This window comes from Balaenoptera ricei, chromosome 6 (genome assembly GCF_028023285.1).
Source record: "Balaenoptera ricei isolate mBalRic1 chromosome 6, mBalRic1.hap2, whole genome shotgun sequence".
In the NCBI taxonomy this organism is placed as follows: Eukaryota; Metazoa; Chordata; class Mammalia; order Artiodactyla; family Balaenopteridae; genus Balaenoptera; species Balaenoptera ricei.
Window position 1 is genome coordinate 121,945,003 of NC_082644.1, and position 24,763 is coordinate 121,969,765.

Here is a 24,763-nt window from a genome sequence, read left to right on the forward strand (position 1 = left end):
CAATTGTGCAGAGGGAAGCAGGAAGCGGGCAGACGGGAAGCAGGTCAGCACAGGCCGGCTCCTCCCCGCCGGCCCTCCGGCCCCCGATGTCAACGTGTCCGAAAGGGACTCGGGTGCGCCCTGGGTGCGGAAGCCCCTGGGCGGCCACCAGGGGAGAGTTTCCTCACCGGTACAAGAGAGAAAGTCCAGCTCCCCAGCTTTGGTCAAAGAAAACACTGCTCTGGCCATGGGCCGCCCGATGTCATGAGAACCACAGTCATGGGCCCCACCCCGCCCGCCGGGTCCCTCTCAGGACCGCTGGGGGCCACAACTGTCCCCAGTGGCAGCACCCTCTGCCCACTCCCCGTGGGGCTGGTGGCCCTAGTCGTTGTGGACTTTTATTTTTTAACACTTGGCAAATCTCTTCTAAGGAAGGGACCATATCTCGCGATCCCCTTGGCCAGGCCAGTGGCAGAGGCTGAGACGCCCGGGGACAAGTCTCCCGCCGCTCTCAGCGGGAACAGAGGGCTCCTTGTTTCCCCACACAAAGAGGGCCCGCCATCAAAGGAATCCCTCAGGCCCGGCCAGCGGATGGGGAGGGCGGCCTGGCCCCCGGGGGCCCAAGGCAGCATGGACGTTGGGCCGTGGAGGCCAACAGCCCAGGCCCAGCTCCCAGCTCTGCCACCAAGGGGGTCACCTCACCAGATAAAATACTTGGGACCTACTTATACTAAAACTTCCTCCCAGGCAGCCGGTATTTTGTGGGCTCATCTGGCAATGACACCTGCAGGGCGAGGCCCTAATGTGGCCAGGCCCAAGGCTCCGAGTACAGAGCAGAGCCTTTGGGATGCCCGCCGAGCAATGCAGACAAGGCCAGCCCCGGAAAGCCACCGCGTACCCCTCAGGCACCACTCCCATGGGCGGCCCAGGCCCCGCCCCCCACCTCCAGGCCCCGCCCCTGCCTCCAGGCCCCGCCCTCACCTGTGTAGGGCAGGAGGCAGTTGCACTTGTACCCAGCCACATCATCGATACACGTGCCCTGGTTCAGACACGGGTTGGACGCACACTCGTTGATGTTGGTCTGGCAGTTGGGGCCTGGAGAGGGAGGGACAGCAGTCAGTGTGGCCGTCACCCTTGGTGCCGCGGCCAGGTCCCACCTGGTGTGGAGGAAGGGCCCTGCGCTGAGCCTGGGGCCTGGAGTCGACCCCAGCAGGTCCGCACCCCCCGCAGGGAGGGAGCCGCCACGGGTCGCGGTGGCTGGACCTGTGTCCTGGCTCCGCGCTGCCGCCCTGGGGGGCCCGCTCTGCACCAGGAGCCCCGCCCCACTCACCACTGAAGCCTTCCCGGCACGCGCACACGTAGCCGCTGGTCATGTCCTTGCAGGTGCCCCCGTTGACACAGGGGTTCGACTCACACTCGTTGTTGTTGATGTCACAGTTTGCCCCACTCCACCCGGGGTCACAGTCACACTTGTACCTGCAGAAGTGACCACACGGCATCTCAGGTGTGGCCCAAGAGGGGAGGGCCTAGGCTGGGGGCACTCCCCGCTCTGCCACCTTCCTATGATCTGATTGGACGGAGGCGCCGGTCCGCTCTGACCCTCGGAGTCCTTTAAACACCTTTAAATAGCCCACCTTGCCCAAGAAGGTGGTGAGGGTTTGTTAAACTAGACTGGGGACAGTGCCCAGTTCAGGGCAGTGGTCAGAAGGCCCTCCACCATTCACTCGCTGTGTGGCCCTGAACAGTGTGCTTACCCTCTCTGTGCCAAACGGGGGCATGGGGTCCCTGCCCATGTCAATGGCCCCATCTAGACAGAGCAGTGCCGGGCACGTAATGGGTGTCAGAAACTAAAAGTAAGCTTCTCTACACGCTAACATTGACGCCACACACGTAGGGGGTTTCGCACACCACGCAATCCTCCAGCTCCGGGGACACCAGCTGAGTATCCCACAATTCATTTCTGGCACTAACTACCTGGAGTCAGCGCAGACCCCACACCTAGGGCTCGGTCCCACAAGACCGGCCCCAAGTCAGACACTAACCTGAAGTCCCAGGTTGTCACCTGTACTTCTGAGCGAACAGCTATGAATCAGACGCCTTCCTTGTTGCTAGAATGGCTCACAAACTCAGGAAAACAGTTTACTTACAAGGTTAGTGGTCTATTATAAAAGGTGAAACTCAGGAACAGCCCGATGGAAGAGATGCTCAGGGCCAGGTACGGGGAAGGGCTCAGAGCTGCTCCCGCCACCCCAGCACCTGTTCGCCGACACGGAAGCTCTCTGAACTCCTGCGCTTTGCATTTTTATGGAGGGTTCCTCACACAGGCGTGACCAATTTCGATCACCGGCTGTTGGTGATTAACTCACCCTGCAGCCCCCCTCCCCTCCTTGGAGGTCAGGGTGGGGCTCAGAGATCCAACCCCCTCCTCACACGGTTCCCCGGCACCCAGCCTCATCCTCAGGCGTGCTCGAAAGGGGCTTCGACAAATAACAAAAGATACTCCTTCCACTTCTATAGATCTGAGTGATTGCAGGAACCAGGACAAAGACCAGAACAATCATCTCATCGCGCCGCGGTGTCACAGAAACCCTGCCTGCGGCCACGGCACCAATGTGTGTCCCGAGCGCACACTGTGGCCCGTGAGCACACAGAGCCCAGGGCAGCGCTGGGCACAGACCAGGAGCGGAGCGAGCGCCCGACGGCACATTTCAGGGCACCAACGGCAGATCCGTCCTTGAGGGGCACCCACCCACTCAGCCCGGGGCCCACCGCTGGCCAGTCCGGGGCTTCGCGACTGCCCCGCCCCGGCCCGCCAGCCGCCAGCCCCCGAGCAGGCCGCCTCCCTGGGGCAGGGCTCCCGAGGACGCAGGGTGCGGGGCGGCCCCGTACCCGTTGAGGCTGTCCCGGCAGGCCCCATGGATGCAGGGGTTGCTGCTGCACTCGTTGACCTCGGACAGGCAGGTGGGGTCGTGGTAGCCCTCGGGGCAGCGGCAGGTGAAGCCGTTGACGCCGTCCTCGCAGGTGCCACCGTTGTGACAGGGGTTGTCCGCGCACTCGTCGATGTTGATGTGGCACATGCTCCCTGCGGGCGGTGGCACGGGGTGGCGGCTCAGACACCCACGCCCACCCCCCCCAGGAGGGAGAGTGGGAGGGGTCCCAGCCCTCGGGGCCTCAGTCTCCCCCTCCGTGGAACCCCCTCCCCAGGTCCTTCCGAGGCGCAGACTCCCACCGACACAAACTCCCCTCCTGGGGCCCAGGGGCCGAGCTGGCCGGTGAGGGCTGAGGCTCAGGAGGCCCCGGACACGCTCAGGGCAGAGGGCCGTGCAGGGCAGCACGTGTGCCGGGAGCCTGGCTCTGCTCTGGGCCTGCTGGGCCGGCTTTGACCAGGAACGAGAGCCTCAGGGATGCCCGTCCGGTGCCGGCCGGAGCCCCGATCCTTCCGTGGTCTCGGCCACCGTTGCCAAAGCTGGTGGTCTGACAGCTGGGCCCTGGGCGGTGGGCGGCCTGCACCATCCTGCCCCCACGGTCCTCAGACCTGGCCCATCCCGGAGACCCTGACGTGTGAGCACAGCCCGGGCCCCTGAGGCAAGGCCGTGACGAGGGCGGGGGGACAGAGCCCTGCGGGTCCCCGAGCCCTGGGCGGCTCACCTGTGTAGCCCGGCGCACACACACACTCGTAGCCGTCAATCTTGTCCAGACACGTGCCCGAGTCACAGGGGTTGCTGGCACAGTCGTCCAGGTTGATCTCACAGTTGGGTCCTGGCGGTGGGAGACCAGAGGCGGTCGGTTCCCGCTCCCGCCCCCAGCCCCCCAGTCACAGCCCCGGCCAGGCACCTGTGGTCCCCTTGAGGCAGAAGCAGAGGTAGGCATTGTCGCGGTCCTGGCAGGTGCCCCCATGGCGGCAGGGCTGGCTGTGGCATTCGTTGATGTTGGTCTCGCAGTGGTGGCCCGTGTAGCCCGGCCGGCACAGGCAGGTGAAGGTGGCAACGCCGTCCTTGCAGGACCCGTAGTGGCAGGGGTCGGGGTCGCACTCGTCAACGTCCACCTCACAGTGGGGCCCTGTGTAGCCTGCAGGGCGGGGGCTGAGAGGCTCAGTGGGGCTGCTCCCCGGGCACGCGGCCGTCCCATCCCAGGACGCCACCAACCAACCCAGGGTCACTTGCGCTCCCGCCGGGGGAGACTGGGGAGGGATGTCTGGGGACGTCCCCCACTGCCCGGGTCAAAGCCTCACCTTGCTCTTGGCCCCTGGACCAGAGGCCCCAGAATGAGGGGTCACCTTCCCAGCCTCAGCTCCCGGCTATTCCCCTTCCCTGGACCCTACACGCCCGCTTTTCCTCCCCCCGCTCAGCCTGGCAGTCGGGCGGCCCCGCACCTTCCGTGCACACGCAGGTGTAGGTGTTGGGCCCGTCCAGGCACTTGGCGCCATTCCTGCAGGGCGTGCTTGCACACTCGTCCACGTCGTACTGGCACAGGTGCCCAGTGAAGCCTGTAGCCGGGGAGAGGGACGGCGGTCAGACACAATGGGTGCAGTGGCCCCACAGCCAGCCAAGGGCAGGGAGAGCCTGGGGGGGCCCCTGGAGAGTGCTTTGGCCGGGGCTGGGCAAACCCCCCATTCTCTTCTCGTCCCCTTTCAGCTCCCGCCTTTCGGGTCACACGCCTCCCGCTCCCTCACACAGGGGCCTCTGCCCCAGACTGACTCCGGTTGCTATGGCTACAGCCTCGTCGGGCTGAGAATCGGGTTCCCGGCTCGGTGTCTGGAACAGCTGATTTGCATCTCGGGAGAGCCAAGGCTCTGACCCACAACACCTCCCCGGGCCCGGCGTCCCCCAGACCCCAGCCCTCCCCTGGGACAGACTCAGGCGCCCAAAGGCTCCTTAGGCCCTCCTGGGCATCGTGTGCACTGCAGGCTGGCGGAGACGGGAGGCCAGGGCAGGCTAGACCTCCTCCCGTCGAGGTCCCTCCGGGCTTGGCGAACACACCGCTGCTCCCAGGGACCCGCCAGCAGGAGGAGGGTCTCTGGGTCCCGGGCTCCCCAGCAAGGTTGGGGGGCCAGGACCCCCTGCCCAACCCAGCCTTGCCCACTGGCGGAAGCCTGAAAACACCCCGCCCACTCCCGAGGTGAAAGTCGGCAGTCTCCCACCCAGCCCCTGGGGGACCCAAGCCGGCAGCCCGCAGGGACAGCGGGGCGCTCCCGCGGGGGGCGCAGCTGGGGCCAGGCCTCACCTGTGGGACACTCGCACACGAACTCGTTGATCTTGTCCAGGCAGCGGCCATTCTGGAGGCACGGGCTGCTGGCGCACTCGTCCGTGTTCACCTCGCAGTGCACGCCCTCGTAGCCTACGGGGAGGGGGCGGTCAAGGGGGGCGGGACCCCATGACCCACCTCGGCGGCCCTCACCACAGCCGAGGGCTGCCCCCTCCACACCTGCTCCCCGGGGTGACCCAGCTGCCCAGCTCTGGCCTGCTCTCTGCTGTGCCCCACGGGCCTGGCTCGGTCTCCCCAGGTACCCGCTGGGGCCGCGGCCTGGGTGGGCACAGAGGCCGGGGGCAGAGGAGGTGCGGCCGGGGTGCTCCCCGGGGTCTGTCGGCCTTGACGCGGCTTCCCTACCCCCGCTTGCCCGGCGGTGCCCCTGACGGTCGGGCGGGAGGCTGGCCACGTACCGGGCATGCAGATGCACTGGAACTCCCCAATCTGGTCCAGGCAGGTGGCGTCGTTCTGACACGGGTTCGACACACACTCGTTGACGTCGATCTCGCAGCGCGGGCCGGTGTAGCCCTGCAGACACCGGCACTCGAAGGAGCCCAGCGTGTTGATGCACTTGCCCGCGTGCTCACAGGGGTTGGCGCCTGCGGGTGGGCGGGCACGGCACGGTGAGGGGCGGCTCCGGGAACCCTGGCCTCCAGAACCCTCTGGGGTGTGCCCGCCTCCCCCCTCAGACTATTTCCACCAGGTTCCCAGCGCCCTGGCTGCCCGTACCCAGCGAGCACTCGTCCACATCCTGGCTGCAGGCCGGCCCCGTGTAGCCCGAGGGGCAGGTGCAGATGGCCTTGCCGTTGACGGGGTTGGTGTCGCAGTTGGAGCCCTCATTGCAGGGGTTGCTGATACAGGCGTCACTGAGGTGGCACAGCAGACCTGGATGGCGTGGCGGTGGTCAGCCGAGGCACTGCCCCCGGGCCTGGGAACGCGGGCCGCCCAGGGAGGGACAACCCCCCCCACCCACTGTGCCACTGCTAGTGACCCCGTGGAGCGTCCCACGACGCCCGAGTCACTCCGGGAGGTTCACTGCCAGCGGCCCTGACGGCAGGCAACGCCCCAGCCCCGCCAGCCCCTTCACCCCAGAGAGGCCCCTTTTGGGGTCACCCTCACAGGCCCCGCAAAGCTGCAGTCCGTGTGTCTGCGCAAGGGCACGCACGCGAGCCCTGACCCGAGGGGGCCCACCGCCGGGCGAGGGCAGCGAGAACCCGCCTCGTCGGCGCTCACCCGTGCGGCCGTGGGGACACTCGCAGTAGAAGGAGGCCACGCGGTCGTGGCAGGTGGCGCCGTGGAAGCAGGAGGCACTGGCGCAGTCGTCGATGTTCTCGCTGCAGTCCTCGCCCGTCCAGCCGTTGACGCACACGCAGTTGTAGCCGCCGTGGGCATTGTGGCAGGTCCCGCCGTTCTGGCAGGCGTTAGGCATGAGCTGGCACTCGTCCACGTCCTCGGTGCAGTGCTGACCTGCGGGGGCCGGGACCGTCGGGCCGGGCGGCGCCTCCAGACCCTCAACCACAGCCGAGACCCTCCCCCTCGGGGCGCAGGGCCCCCTCCACCAGGAGGCCTTCCCTCATGACTCCTCCGCCTGCCGCCAGCCTGAATCACTCCTTCCCCTGCACCCCTGGCGCCAGAGGGGGCTCTCATCTGGCTGCTGTGCAGGCACAGGTGCCCTGGGGTCCACGCTCGTCTGTGGGCGGGGCCGGCGTCCTACCGGCCAGCGTCCCCGGGTCCTGCCCAGCAGCCGGCCTCAAACTGGGGACCTGATTCTGGCTCAGGGCTGCCCAGGGCCAGGCTGCAAATGGCCCGCACAGACCAGCTGATGCCACATCTGTGCTGACTGCTGGGGCGGAGGCCTCAGAGCCCGGCGGCGGGGCAGCCCCAGGTCACTCCGGAATCCCTCCCGGCCTGGACCAGGTTCTCGCCCCCCCTGGCCCGCCCCGTGCGTGTGCTCCAGCAGCGGCGGTGCCCACCCAGGCCTCTCCGTGCACGCACCTGTCCACTCCGGGGGGCAGCGGCAGTTGTAAGTGTTCACGCCGTCCACGCAGGCGCCTCCGTTCTTGCAGTTGTTTCCTGGACAGTCGTCAACGTTTGCCTCGCAGTTCTGGCCGGTGAAGCCTGTGTGGCAGGGGGGAGCCAGGGGCCCGGTCAAGCCTCCCTACAGGGCTGGGCAGCGCGCGTCGCTGCCCTCACCTTCCCTGCCACGCTCAGTCTGGGCTCTGGCATCTTCCTGGCTGCACCCACGACACCCTACTCTGGACAGAGAGCTGTCCCTCCATGGCCTACCCCGTGATGCCCGCTGCCTCACAGCCCTCGGGGTCCACGCCCCACCCTTCCCACTCCTGTGACCAGGACGGGCGACACATTCCCCTCTAAGGAATCATTTTGTAAAGAGCCAGCTGATCAGACAGGAACTCAGGATTACAGGTCCTAGAGGCTCTGCTGTAGAAGACCTTCTGTGCGGTGGCTCCAGCGACTGGACGCTGCCTGCCGGCTCGCCCCACGCTGGGGGGTTCTCTGCAACACCCCTGTGTGCGGCCACAGGTACCCCGCCCTGCAGGGGCTGCACTGGGCCCGGGGGCCCCCCAAGCGGGGAACCGGAGCGGGGAGACAGTGGGACCCAGGTGGGCAGTGCTGGGGGGATTGCAGGTGTGGCCCTTGGCTTCCCAGGAACAGAGGCGCGGGCAGGGCCCACCTCCTCCCCCAGGCCGGGCCCACCTCTGCAGCACCAACTCCGCGGCCAGCCAGTTAGCTATTAATCCATTCAACTCCCGCTGGTTCAATAATCAACCCAGAAAGGTGCGTCTGGCGATAGCCAAACCTGCAGCCAGTTACTGATTAATGCTCCTCCCGGGGTGCCTTTGGACTCCCTCCTGCCCCTCCCTCTGAGGCCCCCGCACGGGAGGCTGGCGCCCTCACTCCAGACCCACTTGTATGCGGTGGGCCGCAAGTGCTGCTTCTCCCTGGCTTTGGAGGGTGAGCTGTAAAGCAGGAAGGGTCTCACCTCACCCACCCCAGGCGTGCAGCATCCTCTGGCTGGCCCCCCACTCCGCCCACCTCCACGGCCCCACTTGACCCACGTGGCCAGACACAAGGTCCCAGGCCTGGGGTCCCACAACCACCAAGAAGGCATTTGAACCCAGAACCGGGGGGCACGCCTGGCCCAGCCCCCTGTAGACAGCCGAGCAGCCCAGCTGGGCGGCCAGCAGCGCCGCGGCAGGCAGGCGGCGAGGGGAGCGCCAGTGACATGCAGGAAATGCACGCGCCCGGCGTCTGCACGCAGAGACGGCCGCTGCAGTGACAAGGCCCGGGGCTCATGGACAGTGGGCGGGCAGAGCACTTCCTCTTTGCAGGGGCCGAGCTGGGCCGCGGCAGCATGGGGGCTGGGGCGAACCTCGGCTCACCCCTGGGTCAGCCAGACCCTGGGCTCCCCTCCAGCACCCAAACCCCAGCCCCACCTCCTCATCCCGCCCCCTCCTGAAACACCCTTCCCTTCCTCGTTCCTGCCTAACGGCCTAACCGCCAGTGCGCAGCTGACAGACGCGAGATCTTCAAACCTCTTTGTCGTTACTAGTATTTTTAGATCACCAGCAGCAAAACTGACTCAAATGAAAACTACAGTGGCAAGTCTGGGACACACAACAGGGAGAGTGGAGCTGCTGGGGGGGGCCGTGCCCGTCACTGTCGCCCCACCGGTGGGAGACCAGCGGGGCCAGGAGGAAGGGCCACCACTGGGGCAAGTGACGCATAAGCCCCAGCCTCACTGTCCCCACCTCGGGGAAACAGGGGAAGCCCGGGGGCCGCACGAGCGAGGATACTCCCTGCTGCCGTGGAGAGCTCTGTAACGTGCACGTGGGCCCAGGGAGCTCAAGATTCGGGGGTTCCTGAGTGGCCTGGAGAAGGCTGGCGGCAGGGGAGGAGCATCAGGGGTCACGGGCCCAGCTGTCTGGTCACAACGGACCCGTCCCCGGGCAGAAGTGGGTGGGCGGGTGCCTAATGGGTGGCCCCCATTCCAGACCCGCCCCTACACCACACCCAAGGCTGCCTTCCAATCGCCCGCGCTCAGTGGACGGCCACCCCCAGGCCCAGCATGCCCTGCTCCAGCCCCGTGCTGCCTCTGCCCTGGGCACCCCCAGCAGGGGCCGGCGAGCGGTACCTGGCAGGCAGGCGCACTCGTGGGCGGTGTCCCCCGTGGGGCGGCAGGTGCCCCCGTTCTGGCAGGGGGAAGGGCTACAGGGCACGTAGGGCAGCTCGCAGCGGGGGCCGGTGTGGCTGGCGCGGCAGGCGCAGCGGTAGGAGCCGACCTCATTGTGGCAGGTGCCACCGTGGTGGCAGAGCCCGGGGTTCTGGCTGCACTCGTTGACGTCCTGCCTGCAGGTGGGGCCGTGGAAGCCGGCTGGGCAGCCGCAGATGTACGAGGCCTCGAAGGGCAGGCACTGGCCACCGTTGGCGCAGGGGTTGGAGGCGCAGGGGTCGGCCTGCTGGCATGTCTTCCCTGGGGGGGCAGGAGCGAAGGGGGTCAGCCGGCCTCCCTGCTCCCCGCGCCGGGCCGCCCCAAGAGCCGGGGGCAGCCTCCAGGCACCACGGAGGAGGTGCCAGCCGGGGATGGACCCCACGGTGTCGGCTCCTGACACCTCAGGACCCCGACAGCTTAGGGGCCGAAGGCGCCCCTCCAGAGCCCGTGTTCTTAAACTCTGGTGCCCGCAGTGACACCACGGCTCCTGCAGGGGGGCCTGCACTCCTGGCAGGAGGGAGGTGGGGGTCTCCCCTTTGCTCACAGAGGCGGGCAGGGGTGGGGCCCTCCAGGGCTGGAGAGGGGCGTGGGGACCCTCCGGGGGGGTGCTCTGCGCCACTTCTGGATCACGGACCCCAACAGCCGAGCAAAGCCCTCCCCAGCCACACAGACGGGGCCGGCATCTGCTGTGCGGGCAGCTGGGGGAAGGCCGGGGCCTGCCCACCCCTCTCGAGCGCCACAGCCCCGTCCCCCGCCGGCGTCCTCACCTGACCAGCCCGGGGGGCAGAGGCACTTGTACTCGGTGAGAGTGAGCAGGTCACAGGTGCCGCCGTTGAGGCAGGGGCTGGCGAGGCAGGCGTGGTCGCGGGGCGTCAGGCACAGCGGCCCCGAGAAGCCCAGGCGGCAGCGGCAGGCGTAGTCCACCAGGCCGTCGCGCTCCACCGTGTGGCACGTCCCGCCGTTCTTGCAGGGGGCGCTGAGGCAGGGGTTGGGCGCCTGGCATCGCTGGCCCGCAAAGGCCCCGCTGCAGCTGCGGGAGACAGACCGGGGCGGTGAGTGCCCGCCCCCCAGCCAGCCACCCGCCACCAACCCCGGCGTCGGTGGGGCCCCACCCCAGGCAGCGGGCACGGCCGGGAGCGGCCCCTCGAGGAGTGAGGGGAAGTTCTGGGACCAGAGGGGGTGGTGGTTGCCCAATATCACTAGTGCGCCAAACGCCACTGAACTGTACGCTTTTAAGTGGTTAATTTTATATTAAGTGAATTTCACCTCCGTAAAGAAAAGCGATTATGTTAATTGGAGAAACTAGAGACCAGAGTGTTCGGTGGGCCCCGGCGTAGGTTTCAGAACTCACGGAGGCATCTGTCTGCACCCTGGCAAGCCACCGAGAAGGGGACCGACCACGCGGGCAGACACGGCCGTTCTCTGCCGAGGGGAACGGTGCTCTGTAAAATCTTTAGTTTCGGGGGCCTGCCTGCTTTTTCTCCTCTTTAGCTTTTCGGTAATGAATGTGCGGTATTTGGTTAGTAAAAGAGTTCACAGCTTTTTTTCTTTCAACATCGATAGGATAGCAAACGTGGAAAGGACTGCCAACACGACGTGGCCTGGCTTCCCATTTTCTTCGCAACGTGGAGTTCTTTGTCAGGGGTCTGATGCGCTGGGGACCGTGCTGGTCGGCACCCATCCCCACCCACACGTGGCACCCAGACACGGCTTTTCCGTTGTGCGGTCAAGGCTTCACGACAGATGTCCACACGACGTCAGCCAGGAGCAGAAACACCCGCTGCCCAGCTGGAGAAGCCGGGGTCCAGGAGGACCGCCGCTCTGGCAGGCCGGCACACTCACCCAGGTACTCACTGCCCAGGCTGCGACTGGAGCAGGTGAGCCAGGAGGGCGGCGACCTGCCTCCCCTGCCCCCAGGCCTGGTGCCACGCGTTCCCTGCAGGGAAGGGCTCAGCGCCTGCCATCCCCACCCCAGGGCCCCCCTTAGCCACCTGTCGCCTCGGCTTCTGGGGGCTGGGCCATAAACTGCCCCCGCGAGGTCACCTCGCGGCCTTGCACTCGAGGAAAAATCTCAGGAAAAGCTCTGGGACCAGCCAGGCATCACTCTTCCCAGCGGCAAAGTCTCTGAGGTGGAACGCTCCTGGCCTGGCCCCCAGCCTGCAGCAGCCTGAGAAGGCGGCCCCAACGCTGGGCCCACAGCTCTGGGCCCTGTGGGCGGGGCCTCCTCCTACCTGGCGGGGCAGCAGGGGGCGCTGCCAGGAGCCTGGGGTCCCCTGGATGAAGAGAGGGCCCTCCTGAGCCCGGACCATCCCACCTCCCAGAGCCCACCAGAACCCCTGCCCCCAACAAATGCCAGCCCCCCACCCCCTCCCCTCCTGCCTGCCCTGGGGGCTAAAATCAAAGCTGCACAGGGAAGAAGGGGAGGGGCGGCCCCTGGAGAGGCCCTTCGCCAGTGTTGGCGGTGGCAGTGTGGGGGGGCCGGGGTCTGCGTTTCTCAGCAGCTGGGCTGCCCCCCGGCCCCGTGGCCTGGGAGGCATCTATCTCCCTGAAGCCTTTTATCTGGGGCTGGGGCTTGGGTAGGGCAGGCGGGGAGGACGCAAAATGGCCACTCCGGCCCACCATCTGTTGCCAGAAGCCAAAAGTCCCAAACCAACTGGCTTAAAGAAAACCAGCTGCCCTCTGGGAGGGGTCCAGGGGAGGTAACTCAGGCCTGAGCCAGCCCGCTCAGGGAGTGGGGGCTGGCTGGCCCCTCGCGAGGGGCACAGACCCCAGCACGCGGCCCCCGTGCCGCTGGCGCCCTGGCACCTTGGCTCCTGCAAGGCCACACCCCGGAGCCTGGGGAAGGCGGTGTGACCCCCACTGTGCGTGGATCCAGTTACAGGCCGCCTGGTCCCGGCCCGAGTGGCACTGGGAGCCCAGAGCCCTGGGGGTGGGAGGGGGGAGACCCAAGAGGCAGCACCTCCGCCACCTCTCAATGCCCTCCATTGTCAGGCAGGAGCTGGCCGCGGCTCCCACTTGGAGAAAAGGCTCTTTTTTCTTCCCCAGCTACTGACGGAGCAGGCAGGCGGTGGGTGCTGGACAGAGGGTGCTTGGTCATCAAAGCGGGATGGGAGCCAGTCCTGTCCACGCCTCCCTCTCGCCTCTGGGCCCTGCCCCCATCCCACCAGCTCCAAGGGGAGGGAAGCCCACCCGCATGGGCAAGATGAGGCGGGCCTGCCCCACGGCTTCGAGGGGAATCCACACAAGGCTGCCCGTCGCCGTCCTTCTTGTAGGCTAGGCCTCCACCGTTGGTCCCGGGGGTGGCGGGTGGGAGGCCTGCAGCCACTAGAGCAGCCCCCTGCTCAGCCGTGCTCCCAAGTGGACCAGAAGGGCCCACTCGGACGCACAACCCTAGACCCTCCAGCCATGGGGCGGTGTGCCCCTGAACCAACCCCCCTCCGTCCCATCCTGAATGGGAGCCTCACGTGGACGACTGTGGGAGAATCCGCCTGGACCGGGAGCGTCCCGGCCAACGAGGCTGTATCACGCTGGGCCGGCAAGAGGGAAAACGCACCCAGTAAATCAGGCGTCGGCAGCACGGACAAAGGGCGGCTGGGGAGCAGGTGTGCCTGTGGCTGGGTACGCGGGCAGCAGCTGCTGCCGGCCCGGGCGCGGCGGCCGCCAACCCCAGTGGGCGGGGCAGGGGCCAGGGAGGCCCCTCTGTGGGGGAAGGCGGCAGCTGAGGGGGTCCATTGTCCTCCCCACTCCCGCCCAGGCCTGGTGGACCCTGCCGTGAAGGCACGCTGCCCATCCGGGCCGGCTCCGGGGCTGGGCCTGGGCCTGGCCGCCGTCCACCAGCACCCCAGCCAGGGGATGGGCAGGGCCAGAGGGAGGGGCAGCCTCCGGGGGTGGGAGTGCCGAGGCAGGTGCTTCGTGGGGTGTGAGGTACGACCAGGGTCTGGCCAGGAGCCTCAGCTGGGAGGGAGGAAGCCCTGAGCCAGGCGGGCAGGGCCTGGGCCTGGGCCTGGGCCTGGGCGGGTGGGGGGCGGCGGAGCAGCTTTCAGCCAGTCCCGGAGGCCACTCCCCAGCGCCTCCCACCCCCGAGTTCTGTCCCTGCTCTGGCCAGCCTCCAGCCATGCCCCCTCTGTCCCCTGGACCTGTCTGCACCTCTCTCCTACCCTGGCAGTAGTGCTGGGCTTCCTGGGGAGGCACCCACGGCACCCGCCCTTCCCTAAGAAGGCGGAGGGCCCGTGAGGCTGCTCAGACGTGGCCAGGGCCAGCAGCACCCGTGAGCGAGCCCCTCACGGCCATTCTGTCCTCGACACCTGTCCTGGCAGGTCAGTGTAAGTGCCCGGCGGGGACGCGTGCCCGGGCTTGAAGAGGGAAGTCACACCCAGTACCTGCCACGCGATTCCAGGCCAGGGGCCGTCGGGGACCGTGTGGAGAACCCAAGATGGGAGGCACGAGCCTACTGAAGGCTGGACGAGAACCACCCCACCCACCACGCGGCCCAGCCCCTGGAATCCCGGGGCCCATGATGGCTCCCCGTTCCTTGCTCCCCTCCTGAGGGAGGTCACCCCAGCACCTGCTCCTCCACTGGCCTCCTCTCCCAGCCACACACGGCCTGGCCGCCTGGGCGGGGCGACCTGTCCTGGCCCACCCTGGCCAGCGGCAGGTGAGTGACAGGTGGGGCTGAAGGCCCCAGGAGAAGGGCCGCCCCCCCCCCCCCCCCCCGAGGAGGAGCACCTAATGGCTGCGGCCCGCCCTGCCTGGGGCTTTGTTCCCGCCTCAAAGTTTCCACCGTGCCGCTCGGCCCTCCCTGCCACACCCCCCCAGCGCTGCTGCATAGAAATGCAACCCCAGAAAGAAGCATCCGGAGGCAGATGTTGCCTCGACCTTTCACCCTTTCACCCGGGACTAATTCTAAATTGTGCTGTTTTCCTTTCTAAGTTAAGCAGGCCATCTGCTGCCCCCAGGGGACAGATGACAGCTCCCTCCTCCCCTCAGTTCCAAGGGGGAGGGACTCAGTACTGAGGAGGGATTTACTCAGTTCTGCCCTCAAGGAGTTTACGGTCCAGTGGGGCAGAGCCAGGGGTGAGCACGGGCCCTGCACCCTGGCCGGGAGCGGTGGAGTGGGGGGCCAGGGGATCCGTGATGTGCTGCTGCCCTCCTTCCTTCTGCAGGAGGGACAGAGGTGCCCCAGGGAGGGGCGTCCTGGGGGCTCCCCCAATGGATGGGTGAGACACAGTTCGGTCAAAGGGACTTTGGGGGGCGAGAGGGGCCTCCTCCCGCTCTGCCAGCCCCGGCTCTGCGGTGTGCCCCGCCTTCCTGTGCGGGGAGGGGGTCGAGGGGACTGCGTGGGCTCATAGAAGGCCCCACGCAGAGGCAACCTGGCCACGTGGGCAGAGGAGACTCTCGCTCTAGCCAGCGCCGCTGGATTTGATCTGCACGCAATTCACCGATGTGTCCCTGGGAACATGTTTGCTGCACCAGGGGAGGTGTGCCTGTTTAAGGAAAGCCGTGAGGGACACAAGGGCTCCCCAGGCACAGAGGGCCCCGCCCCACCCCACGCTGCCTGGGGGCCAGGACGTGCAGGACGAGCTTGTAACCCCGGCCGGAGGCCACATCTGCAGGGCCCGGAGCCTGCACCCCAAAGGTGGGCAGGGGCCGCGCCACCCAACCCAGAAAGGGGCAGCTCTGCAGGTCCCTGGGCCCTGGCCGGCCCCCCCCCCCCCACCCCAGGCAGCCTGCGTCCCGAGCCCCAGGGGGAAGCAGCCCCCGGCTGACTGCAGCCGTCCTGTTCTCACCTGGCTCCACCTGGCCCCGGAGTAGCAGGGAAGGCAGACTCCCCCCGCCCGCCCCTGGGACAGCCCCTCCACCAGCGTCCGTTCCAGCCCATCTTCCCGCCACCTCTGAAGTCCAAAGTCTCCTCTGGCCGCGGAGCGCAGCATGGTTACTCACAAGCAACAAAGCGGGTGGGTGGGGGGGGTTACCCTTCCCAAACACCCGCCCCCAAGCTGGGGGCCACCAAGCCGCCTGCTCCCAGGGAGGCCGAGTCAGGGCCTGGGGTCCCGCCCCCAAGTTGGGGGTCCTACAGCCAAAGGCCCCTCCCACCGCAAAGCTTGGCCCAGCTCCGCCTGCAGCGGGTTCCGGTGAGAAAGCCCTTTCCCCACACCAGCACAGCCTCCTCTCACAGGCTTTCCGCCCAGGACCCTCCAACACACAGTGTCACCAGGGCCCCTGATGACGGGGGCCAGGGAGCATGGCTGGCTCACCTTGGTACCCGCGCTCCTCCCCAGAGGTGGTCCCTGGTGCTGAACAAAGAACACTGAGGCCCGCCGCCAGGCAGGCACGCCCGCCCACCCCTGGGCAGCTTGGCCAGGCGGTTCTGAGACCCCTGTCCCAGCCCAGGCGACTGGGGCCACCTGCAGACTGAACAGGGAGACTGAGGCCAGGAGAGAGCAGGACAGGGGGCGCCAGACTCTGGGTCCCCAGCTCCTCCCCCAGAGGGGGCGGGGTCAAGGAGCCCAACTGTGTTCTTGGCCAAGGCGTGGGGGGGCGGTCCTGGGCTCCTCTGGGCAGAGGCCAGTCCAAGGCCCCCCAGATCCCAGTTGAGGGGTCACACCTTCCAGGAGGCACCAGCTGCTAATGGATGATGTGCTCACGGCAGGTGTGGGCGCGCGCTCGGTGACATCTGCTGGCCGCCCCCCCACTGCGCCCACCCAGGGTCCTGGGGTCCTTCCTCACTGGGAACAGCCAGGACAGCTCAGCTCTGGGGAACAGAGCCCCCCAGGGAGACATGAGCGCCAGGGTGAGAGGGCGCCCGGTGCCTCCGACGGCCCCTTGTCCTCACCTCCCCAAAGCCCCCAGGACGAAGAGCCACGGCAGGCCAAGTCCCCAGGTTTCTTTCAAGCCTGCAGGATCCTTTGTCCAGATACCTGTCTGAGGGACAGGCTGGGTCCCCGCTGTGACGCTGCTGTGCCCGAGGGGCACCTGGAAGACGGCCCTCTGCACTCCCCTCATCTCTGCCACTTTCTGCTTCAGGGGGTACCCACCCACCCAGGGCATGGGTCAGGTGGGGGTGTGCCTGGGTCAGCCCGGAGCGTGGTCGGTCCTCCATGGGTCTGGAGGCTACAGTGTGGGACTGCTGCCCCCTTGCCCGACCTGCCGCCCCACTGCCCCAGGAAGTGACTGCAGGGGGCCGGCCAGCACCTGGCTGAGCTGTGGTCTCCCTCCAGCCTGTGCAGCCGCCGGGCTGGGGCAGCTCAGAGCCGCGTGGGGTGGGGGTCCCTGCCCTGGCTCCCAGGGCCTCAGGAAGGAGGAAAAGGGCAGTCAAGGCTGCAGAGGGACGGGGGACCCTGGAAAGGGACCAGCCAGGTCTGATGCAGACAGACCCCAACCCCGAACAACAGTGATCCTCAGCCCAGAATGGCAGCAGCGGGCAGAGGAGGCAACCTGGTCCCCGGCGGGGTGGGATGTGGAGCCGCTCGGCCCCAGCAGCTGCTCCCAGCACTCTCCGCTCTTTGTCTTGAATCTTTCTCCCAAGTTGCATCTTTGGATGGTTTAAAATATGCTGGAAATAGGAAGTGCCGGAGCACGGGGAAACCCTTTGTGTGTGGGACGGAAGCCGTCCTCCCGGGAAGCCACCTTTCCCACTGCAGGGAAAACAATGCCCACCCGCGGCTCACGGCCCCCCGCGGCGCTCAGAGCTGCCCCACCCTTGACGTGGGAAGTGGCTTGCCCGTCTGAAGGGACGGAAGGGCCGGTGCAGAGGTCAAGCGGCTTCCCGGAGATGGCCTAGCTGCAGCGGGCAGAGGCAACCCAGACCCACCCATGGGGCAGGGACGGCCGCTGCTTGGCCAGCCCACCCCCATCCCCCGGACACTGCAACACTGCAAAAGGCACAGCCAACGGGGCCAGGGTGTCCTGGGAACGGGCTGTCCCGAGAGAGCCCCTGGGGGCTGTTGGGCGTGTGAGAAGAGCCTGCTGCCCCCCCCACGCCCCCACTCTGCTGGGGGAATTTACCAACCACCCCCAAAAGATGGAGCCTGAAGCTGGAGAAAGGCTGGAACGGGCGTCCTTCCCTGGGCTCACCCCAACGGCCCCCCGAGACCCACGTGGACGAGCCTGCTGACCCCTACCGCCAGGGGTCCCCACAGCTGCCGGGGCCTCTGCTCCCAAGCAGGACGGAGCCAGACCTGCGTCCCCAGACGCTCGGACGCAGTGAAGGGATGGATGCGCGCGCAGCCTGGTGCCACGGGGCGGGCTTAATCCAAAACTCGATCAATGCAGTCCGCGACCGCAGACCGAGCTCCGCACCAAAGCCAGAAACCATTCTGCAACTCCCCGCCTCTGCTCTCAGGAGCAGATGCCATCCCGGGGGTTCGGGAAGAAGGAAGGGTGGCCCGGCGGCGCCCCTGTCCTCTCCCGCTGACCAGGGCAGACGCTGGGGGCAGCCCCGCTTGTGTCCAGAGTCTGGTCAAGAATGCAGGGGGAGGACACCAAGGACCCCGTGACATGGGTCCCAGAATGAAGAAACTGTGGACGCCCCTCCCCAACCCCCGGACCTACTTGGACTCTGCCAGCTGTATCTCGTCTTACTCTTGCAACGGTCCTGCAAGGACACACTGGGCCCATTTTACAGATGAGAAAACCAGGGCTCAGCCAGGTTATGCCCACGGCACCACCTGGATTTGAATGCAGCTCTTAACCTCTCCTGCCCCCAATGGTGGCCCGATGCCGGCCACCAGGGCGCAGTCAGAGCACGGCCGTCCCCCTAGAGGCAGTTAAAGGGCCAGAAGGCGCTCCCTGGGTAGAGAAGGAATGTGTGGGTCCCCTGCACCCCAGCTGTCCCCCGCCCCCTGCCCCTAGCAGCCTGGATTTCTTGCCTGACCGTCGCCTGCTCTCCCCAGACCGGGAGGGCCGGAGCAGACAATGCATTCTTACAACCCCACAAATCAGCTGAAACTCAAAACCCCAGATTCGGGGGGTGGTGTCTGGGTGAGATGCCTGGGAATTGGGGAGCTCCCAGCCGGTGGGTGGGACTGCTCTGGGCCCCGGCTTCCCCGCACCCCTTCCGGGCAGCAGGAGGGTCCCACCAGTGCCGGACACCTGTCACCACCCTCACCCACAGTGCCTGCGTGGCCTTCCTTCCTGTCTTGTCTGGCTCTGGGGACGGAGGGGACGGAGGCCACAGCCAGCCATCCCCAGGCCAGGCCAAAGGAGAGCCGGCCCCTGACTAAGCCACAGCACAGGGCGCAGGCTTCCGGGGGATCCCAGGGCCCACCACCAGCGCCCCTCTCTCTGGACCCTTCTCCCAGCTCAGGCAGGCCACCTGCCCACCGCCACCCACCCCACCCAAGGCAGACCACCAGGCTCCCGTGCCCCCGCAGGACCTCGTGCCCCCCCAGGCTTGCACACGGGCCCATGGTACCTCTGGCCATCCACTTATAGCCCTTGCTCTCACCCCAGGCCCAGCACAGTCCCCAAGGCACCGGGGGGCACAGCAAACACCAGGAGACAGAATCCTGCCAGCTGCACCCAGGCCTTCGTGGGACAGGCCTGCACTGTCACACCCTGGGGCCACCCGGGCATCCTGGGCCAGTTGGTGTGGGTCTAGGGCCATCTGGGGGTCTCTTCCCTGTGGGGAAAGCAGTAGGTTCTTGGGTGGGGCATGACCTTCTGCCCTTGCGTGACCTCGCCCAAATCCTGAGCTCGGCTGGTCTCTGGGAGAGCTTTCTGGACGAGGCCTTGGAGTATTAGGAACAAGCTCCAGTGTGGAGTAAAGCTAAGCCGACACGTCCCATCGGGGTCAATCCACGGGACCACCACGTGGGACCGATCTGTGATACTTCTCATAGGGGAGCTCAGAGAGGTGAGTGAGCAGCCCAAGGTCACACAGCCCAGCACAGGCCGTGCTGTGGATGGCCGCACCATCCCAGCGCGGCCGGGCGGGAGCAGCGTGCTGGAACGGGGGAAGCCCAGCGCCGGGCAACCGGCTCAGACCAAGCCTCCCTGTGTCCTGCAAGCCGGGCCTTCCCGAAACCTGCATCTGCCCACCTGCCTCCACTTCCTGCTCCGTGCCCACGGCTCCAGCCCCCAACCAGGCGCGCACGCCACATACCTGCCGAGGGCCTATGCTGTGCCGGCCCTGGACCCTGGACCACCCGGGAGGACGCCACCATGGTCTGGGCCCCTGCCATGGTGGATGCCGGGACACACAGCCCTGCCCGGCCTCCCCCGTCTGGCTCTCAACCAGACAGGCCTGGTGCCACCCTCATCCTGACCCCAGAGGAGGAAGTGAGGGGAGCCCCGCCCTGTGGGGCCGCCCCCTAGGAGCCGGTCCCAGCCTGGGGAGCGGGGTAATGAGACCCTCGGCTGACCCAGAAGGCCCAGAGGTAGTCACCTCCCCCAGCCCTCTGGACGGACGGGAGACGGAGGCCCCAAGGGGCGGAAGTGTGGCCAGGCCCCCGCCTGTCCCCGCCTTAGCCCGGCCTTTAGCTCAGCATCGCTCTTACTGAAAAGCTCTCAGGGAAAAACACACACACTCAAAACTCTGGCTTCTCCCCCAAACCTCTCATTTCCAGTAACTGTGCAGTTTCCGCTTATCAACAACCGAAACAGAGAGGAAATGGTGGGAGGCAGGTCCCCGTGCCCCAGGCCCTGCTGCTGGGGTGCTGACAGATCTTCCCAGAGGCTGCCGCCCACCTCCTCGCACACGCGTCCCCCCGCGGGCCCTCGACGATCTGCCGGGGCGGCCAGGGTCCAGGGCAGCGCCGCAACCTCCCGGCAGCTTCTGGGGCCCAGCATCGGCTGGCCGATGCTGAAACGGGGCAGGGGGCCTCCCCGGGGCCCGGCAGAGGGGCCGCCGCTCGGCTGTGACGCGTGCTGGCCCACGATCGTGGGGTGAAGGAGGCGGGAGGCCGGGAGGGATCCCCGGAGAAGGGGACGGCCCTGGGCCCGAGCGGCACCTTGGCACCAGGCCCAGAGCCGGGGCTCTTCCCAGCCTCCAGCTGCCTGTCCCCCATCCAGCGTGTCTCAGACCCTCAGCCCCTCTCCCAGGCCCACCGCCCTCACACTAAGGCCCATGTGACGACGCGGGACCTGCCTGCACGAGGCCTCGGCTGGGCTGGGTGAGGCTGGCCTTTCGTGCCACCTGTGCGGCGAGAGTTTGTTCAGCAAATCACAGTGTCAACAGAGGAACAAGGGACCGTTTACCCAGCTGAGAAGAGCAACCAATTCAAGCCCTTCAGAGACACACGACTGACACCCAGCCCGGTGACAGACGGAGCAGGAGGGACAGGCGGGGACGAGGCTCCCACACTCACGGAGCCAGGCCAGACTGCGTGCGGCAGGGTCGCAACGCGGCCGTTTCTTTGGCGAAAATCCCGACAACAGAGCTGGCCCTGGGCCTGGCCTACTGCCGGTGAGAGCGGCTCCCACCCGGCGCCCACCTGTCTCCGGGCAGCCGTGGGGGTGGGGGTGAGCTCTGTGAGTGCAGGTTCTGGAGCAGCGTTTAGGCCTGGCACCTGCCCCACGAGGACTCCCAGATCGAGGCTGGCGGGGGCTGGGGGCCTGCCCGAGCCACTCGCAGGTTTGGGAACCGCCGTGTAGGCGTTGGAGGTGAGGCCGCCCCCATCAAGGCCCGCTGGGAGCCAGGACCCCGGGCACTCCTTCCAGGAAACCGTGAGGGCCCCAGAGGGCTGCCGCCATCGCTCAGGCGGAGAGAGGCTCCAGGTCAGACCGCCAAAGACGGCCCCCAGCCCCAGCCCGGGAGAGCCCAGGGCGCCACAGTGCAGCACGTGGCAGGGGGCCCCGGGAGGCCTGAGCCGCAGGAGAGGCCGGACCCTCTGGAGGTGTCCACACCCCACCTGATGGGTGCCCACTCAAGGCAACAGCTTGGTGTCAGGAAGGGAGCGGGGAGCAGGCAATGCTTAACCTAATACACTCCAAAGTGTGGACGACAGGATGATGACCCCTGCCCCCAAGCCCTGGGGAGTGGACGGTGAGGTCGAGGGCCCCCTTTCCCAGAATGCTTCCATCGCAGGGGCAGAGGGTGCGGGTGGGGAGGAGACCCTCAGCAAGAAGGGACCACTCAGTGGTGAAACCCTGGGAAGGGGTTCTGTTCCCGTAGTTCCATGCGTCCCAGAGTTGCACAGAGAGCTACCCCCACCTGTGATGCGGGGACCAGCTCGACCCTCCCCACTGGGGCCGAGCAGGTATCCAGATGCTAACACCGTAGGCGGGCCACTTTCTCAAGGGCCCGCGGGCCCCTCTGGTGCCCTGTAGGAAACACGGAGCCTCCCTGAGCCCCGAGGGCCACTTGTAGGGGACCCATCTGTGGCTCAGAGCGAAGGGCCAGGCCCCTGGCCTTCTCTCCTCTCACACAAGGCTGAGTGCCTCCTGCCAGGGGTACACCCAGTAACTCTGAGCTGACCCTGAGGGTCCAGGAAAGGATGTGCTCCCACCCCAGGGAAAGGCCGGGAAGCGGGCAGATGACGTGGGCAGGGGCCGAGGGTCTCAGCCTTGCTCCCCAACACGTCCAAAGCCTTACCGCCCACCGCTGCCCCTAGCTGCTCCTCCTGCCTGCGGCTGCACTGCCTGCTGACCTGTCCCAGCCCCTCTGCCCGCTGCCTCCACGGTGGACTCACTCCAAGGTCGCGGCAGGCCTGGGGCACCCGGGCGAGGGGTGCCCACAGCACCGGCCTCGCACCGCAGGCGGTGAAGGCGTCTGCCCTGAAGTCTGGCTCTGAAACAACGAGCCCCCTTCTCCTGCACAGGCCGGGCCTGTGTCTGCCTTGCCCGCCCAGACCCAGCCCCGGCACCTAGTAAGTGCTCAATAAAAGTCCGCTTTCCCCTCGCATTCCTGACGCCGGGCAGGTGGGGCGCTGGCCCTGGAGCCCCGTGTGCCCCTCCTCTGGGCCCGTTGGCGCTCGGCCGGTGCCGGCCAAGGCCCAGGGGCAGGAGCCGAGGCCGCAAGCTGACGTGGAGCCCTGAGCAGGCTGGGACCGCGGGCACGCTGGGCCATGCTAACGAATACACCCAATATGTGCCAGGCCCCACTCGAGGGGGCTCCGTGGCTGCCAGGCGGACGGCCACACAGGCACAGAAATGAGCACCAACTCCTCCAGGAAGCCTTCCACACATCTACCACCCCCAACACCCACCTCCTCTGGACTTCTGTCCAAGACCGCATAAGGACTAGGAAGCTGGTGCCACCGCCAGCCAATCCCTGACAGTCTCAGGCAGGTCAAGTCCAGCGCCCAGAGGAGCGAGGCACAGACATGCGCACTGAGTGAAAGAAGCCGGGTAAGAGAGAGGAGAGGCATGATTCCACGCGTGTGAAACGTCCAGGACAGGGAACGCCAGAGACAGACAGTAGATGAGTGCTCGCCAGGGGCTGGCGGGGAGGAGAAAGGGGAGTGCCTGTTTAATGGGTATGGGATTTTGTTCCGGGTGATGAAAAAGCTCTGGAACTAGGTAGAGGCGACGGTTCCACAACCTTGTGAATGTACTAAATGCCACTGAATGTACACTTTAAACGGCTAAAATCATAAAACTTAGGATATGTGCAAACTGACCACCAAAAAGCAAATATCGATCCCCCCCCAGTCTAGTCGTCAGCTTCCTGGGTTCTCAACGAGCAGAGTCGGGGAGGGTGGCAAGGCCTCGAGAAAGGAGATGCCAGGGGAGAAGCCAACAGAAGCCACTCTGGCAAAGGGCCTTCCTCTGCCTGCCAGCCCCTCCTCTGCAGTACCTGTCAATCACTGCTCCCTCTCTAGTGGGTGTGTCCCCAGCCCAGCGGGCCAGGCGGTTAAGGACACCAGAGCCCAGAGCTGGCCCCAGACCGGCAGAAGCTGCCCTGCTGCACAGCCAGGTCTGACTCCTGGGCACCTCTCCACTCCACCTCTCCACCTCTCTCCCACCACGCTGCTGCCCACTGCCACCATCCGGGCATCTACAGGCCCATCCCAGGGTCCTGCTGGGATGCAGTTGGAAGGGAGCTCCAGGGGCCACCTAACCCCACACCCTCACATACAGAGGAGGAACTTGGGGCCCAGAAAGGAGACACGAGTCTCAGGGGGCACAGCAAACCAGAGCCAGCTGGCTCTGTATCTGCTAGATTGCCTGCGGCGGGGCATGAGGTGGGGCCCACCAGAGACAGCCCCGCTGGGAGCTTCAGGACCGTCAAACACATCCTGACCCACAGTCGTGATGCCCCGAAGCCAGCCACTCATTAAAGCCTCTGGAAAGAGTCTGAAAAGTTCTGGATATGCCCATACATGAAGGCAAAAGCTGATGCAAGCTGGCCTCAGATCCCCACCCCCTTTCCCAGCCTCTTCATCTCTCAGCCTCAGTTTTCCCCACCTGAGGAAACTGGGGGTTTAGAAAAAAGCAGAGCTGGCCACCACCCCAAGGGGGTATGAGCCTGGTGAAGAAAAGTCTGCCAGGGGTTTTATGAGGCCGGATAAAAGCAGCTGTCTGTGTGTGGAGGCATTATCGTTACATTATTGAGGAAAGCAATCAGGATACTCAATCAACTCTGCAAAGCCACAACTTTCACTATTTATAGACAAGACACGAAGCAGGAAAGGTGCCCTCCCCACCCCAGGAGGGCGCAACCCCTCAGCCCAGCCCGGCACTGCCCAGTGGGCCCCACCTGCCAGCAACAGCCATGGCCACCCCTCAGAGTCACAGTCAATGAGGAACAGAGACAGTCCCAGCTCTCATGGGACCTTCAGACTGCCACCCAGCACTCGGGGAGGGGAGCCGTGACGCCCTCTGGACCTGCCCCCCACCCCTCCACTCCGGCTTCCTGGGGTCCCAGCACCCAGCCCACGCCCCCCGCCACCCAGACCCCGCTCAGCTGTCCTGATGAAGAGCTTCTCCTCCATCAGCTGTTTGCCCTGCCCCACTCTCTTCCAGCTAAGGGCACAGTTTTCTTTTTTTCTCTTTGTTAAAACACGTCACTATTATTTTCTCAATGGAAAAAACGTTGGCTGCTGTACAGAGGCAGGGCCAGGCCCCAGAAGGCACCTTCCTGCAGAGATCGCGTGTTCCTTGATGTCCCTCTGCAGTCAGAGGCAGGAGGTGAAGCTTTCTAGCTGACGCTGTGCGTTTACCATGTGTTTTTCTAACCCTACGTCCTTGGAGCCCGGGCGCTGCATAAACAGAGGAAGTCCTGTACAGACCTTGTCCGCTCTCAGCCTAGGAGTGAGGATGAGAATTAACCTGTTCCTCCCCCCCCCCCCCACCCCACGCCTCGCCCAAGGCTCGCAGGTGACTCACTGGAAACAGACAGACCAGGTGACAGAGACGCAAAAC

The 24,763-nt window shown here is 66.3% G+C and overlaps 1 protein-coding gene across 1 annotated transcript in view; it reads right to left on the minus strand.

Annotated features, from left to right (window-relative positions):
- Positions 1 to 24,763, minus strand: part of NOTCH1 (notch receptor 1) — a 46,885-nt gene that overhangs the window by 16,306 nt on the left and 5,816 nt on the right. The window contains exons 3-15 of the mRNA XM_059926058.1: positions 10,228 to 10,490; positions 9,383 to 9,721; positions 7,222 to 7,344; positions 6,460 to 6,693; positions 5,956 to 6,111; positions 5,640 to 5,825; positions 5,203 to 5,316; positions 4,352 to 4,465; positions 3,814 to 4,047; positions 3,628 to 3,738; positions 2,869 to 3,061; positions 1,310 to 1,455; positions 961 to 1,074 (exon numbers count right to left, since the gene is read on the minus strand). Coding sequence (XP_059782041.1) covers positions 961 to 1,074; positions 1,310 to 1,455; positions 2,869 to 3,061; positions 3,628 to 3,738; positions 3,814 to 4,047; positions 4,352 to 4,465; positions 5,203 to 5,316; positions 5,640 to 5,825; positions 5,956 to 6,111; positions 6,460 to 6,693; positions 7,222 to 7,344; positions 9,383 to 9,721; positions 10,228 to 10,490 — 2,327 coding nt within the window. The remainder of the gene's footprint in view (positions 1 to 960; positions 1,075 to 1,309; positions 1,456 to 2,868; positions 3,062 to 3,627; positions 3,739 to 3,813; positions 4,048 to 4,351; positions 4,466 to 5,202; positions 5,317 to 5,639; positions 5,826 to 5,955; positions 6,112 to 6,459; positions 6,694 to 7,221; positions 7,345 to 9,382; positions 9,722 to 10,227; positions 10,491 to 24,763) is intronic.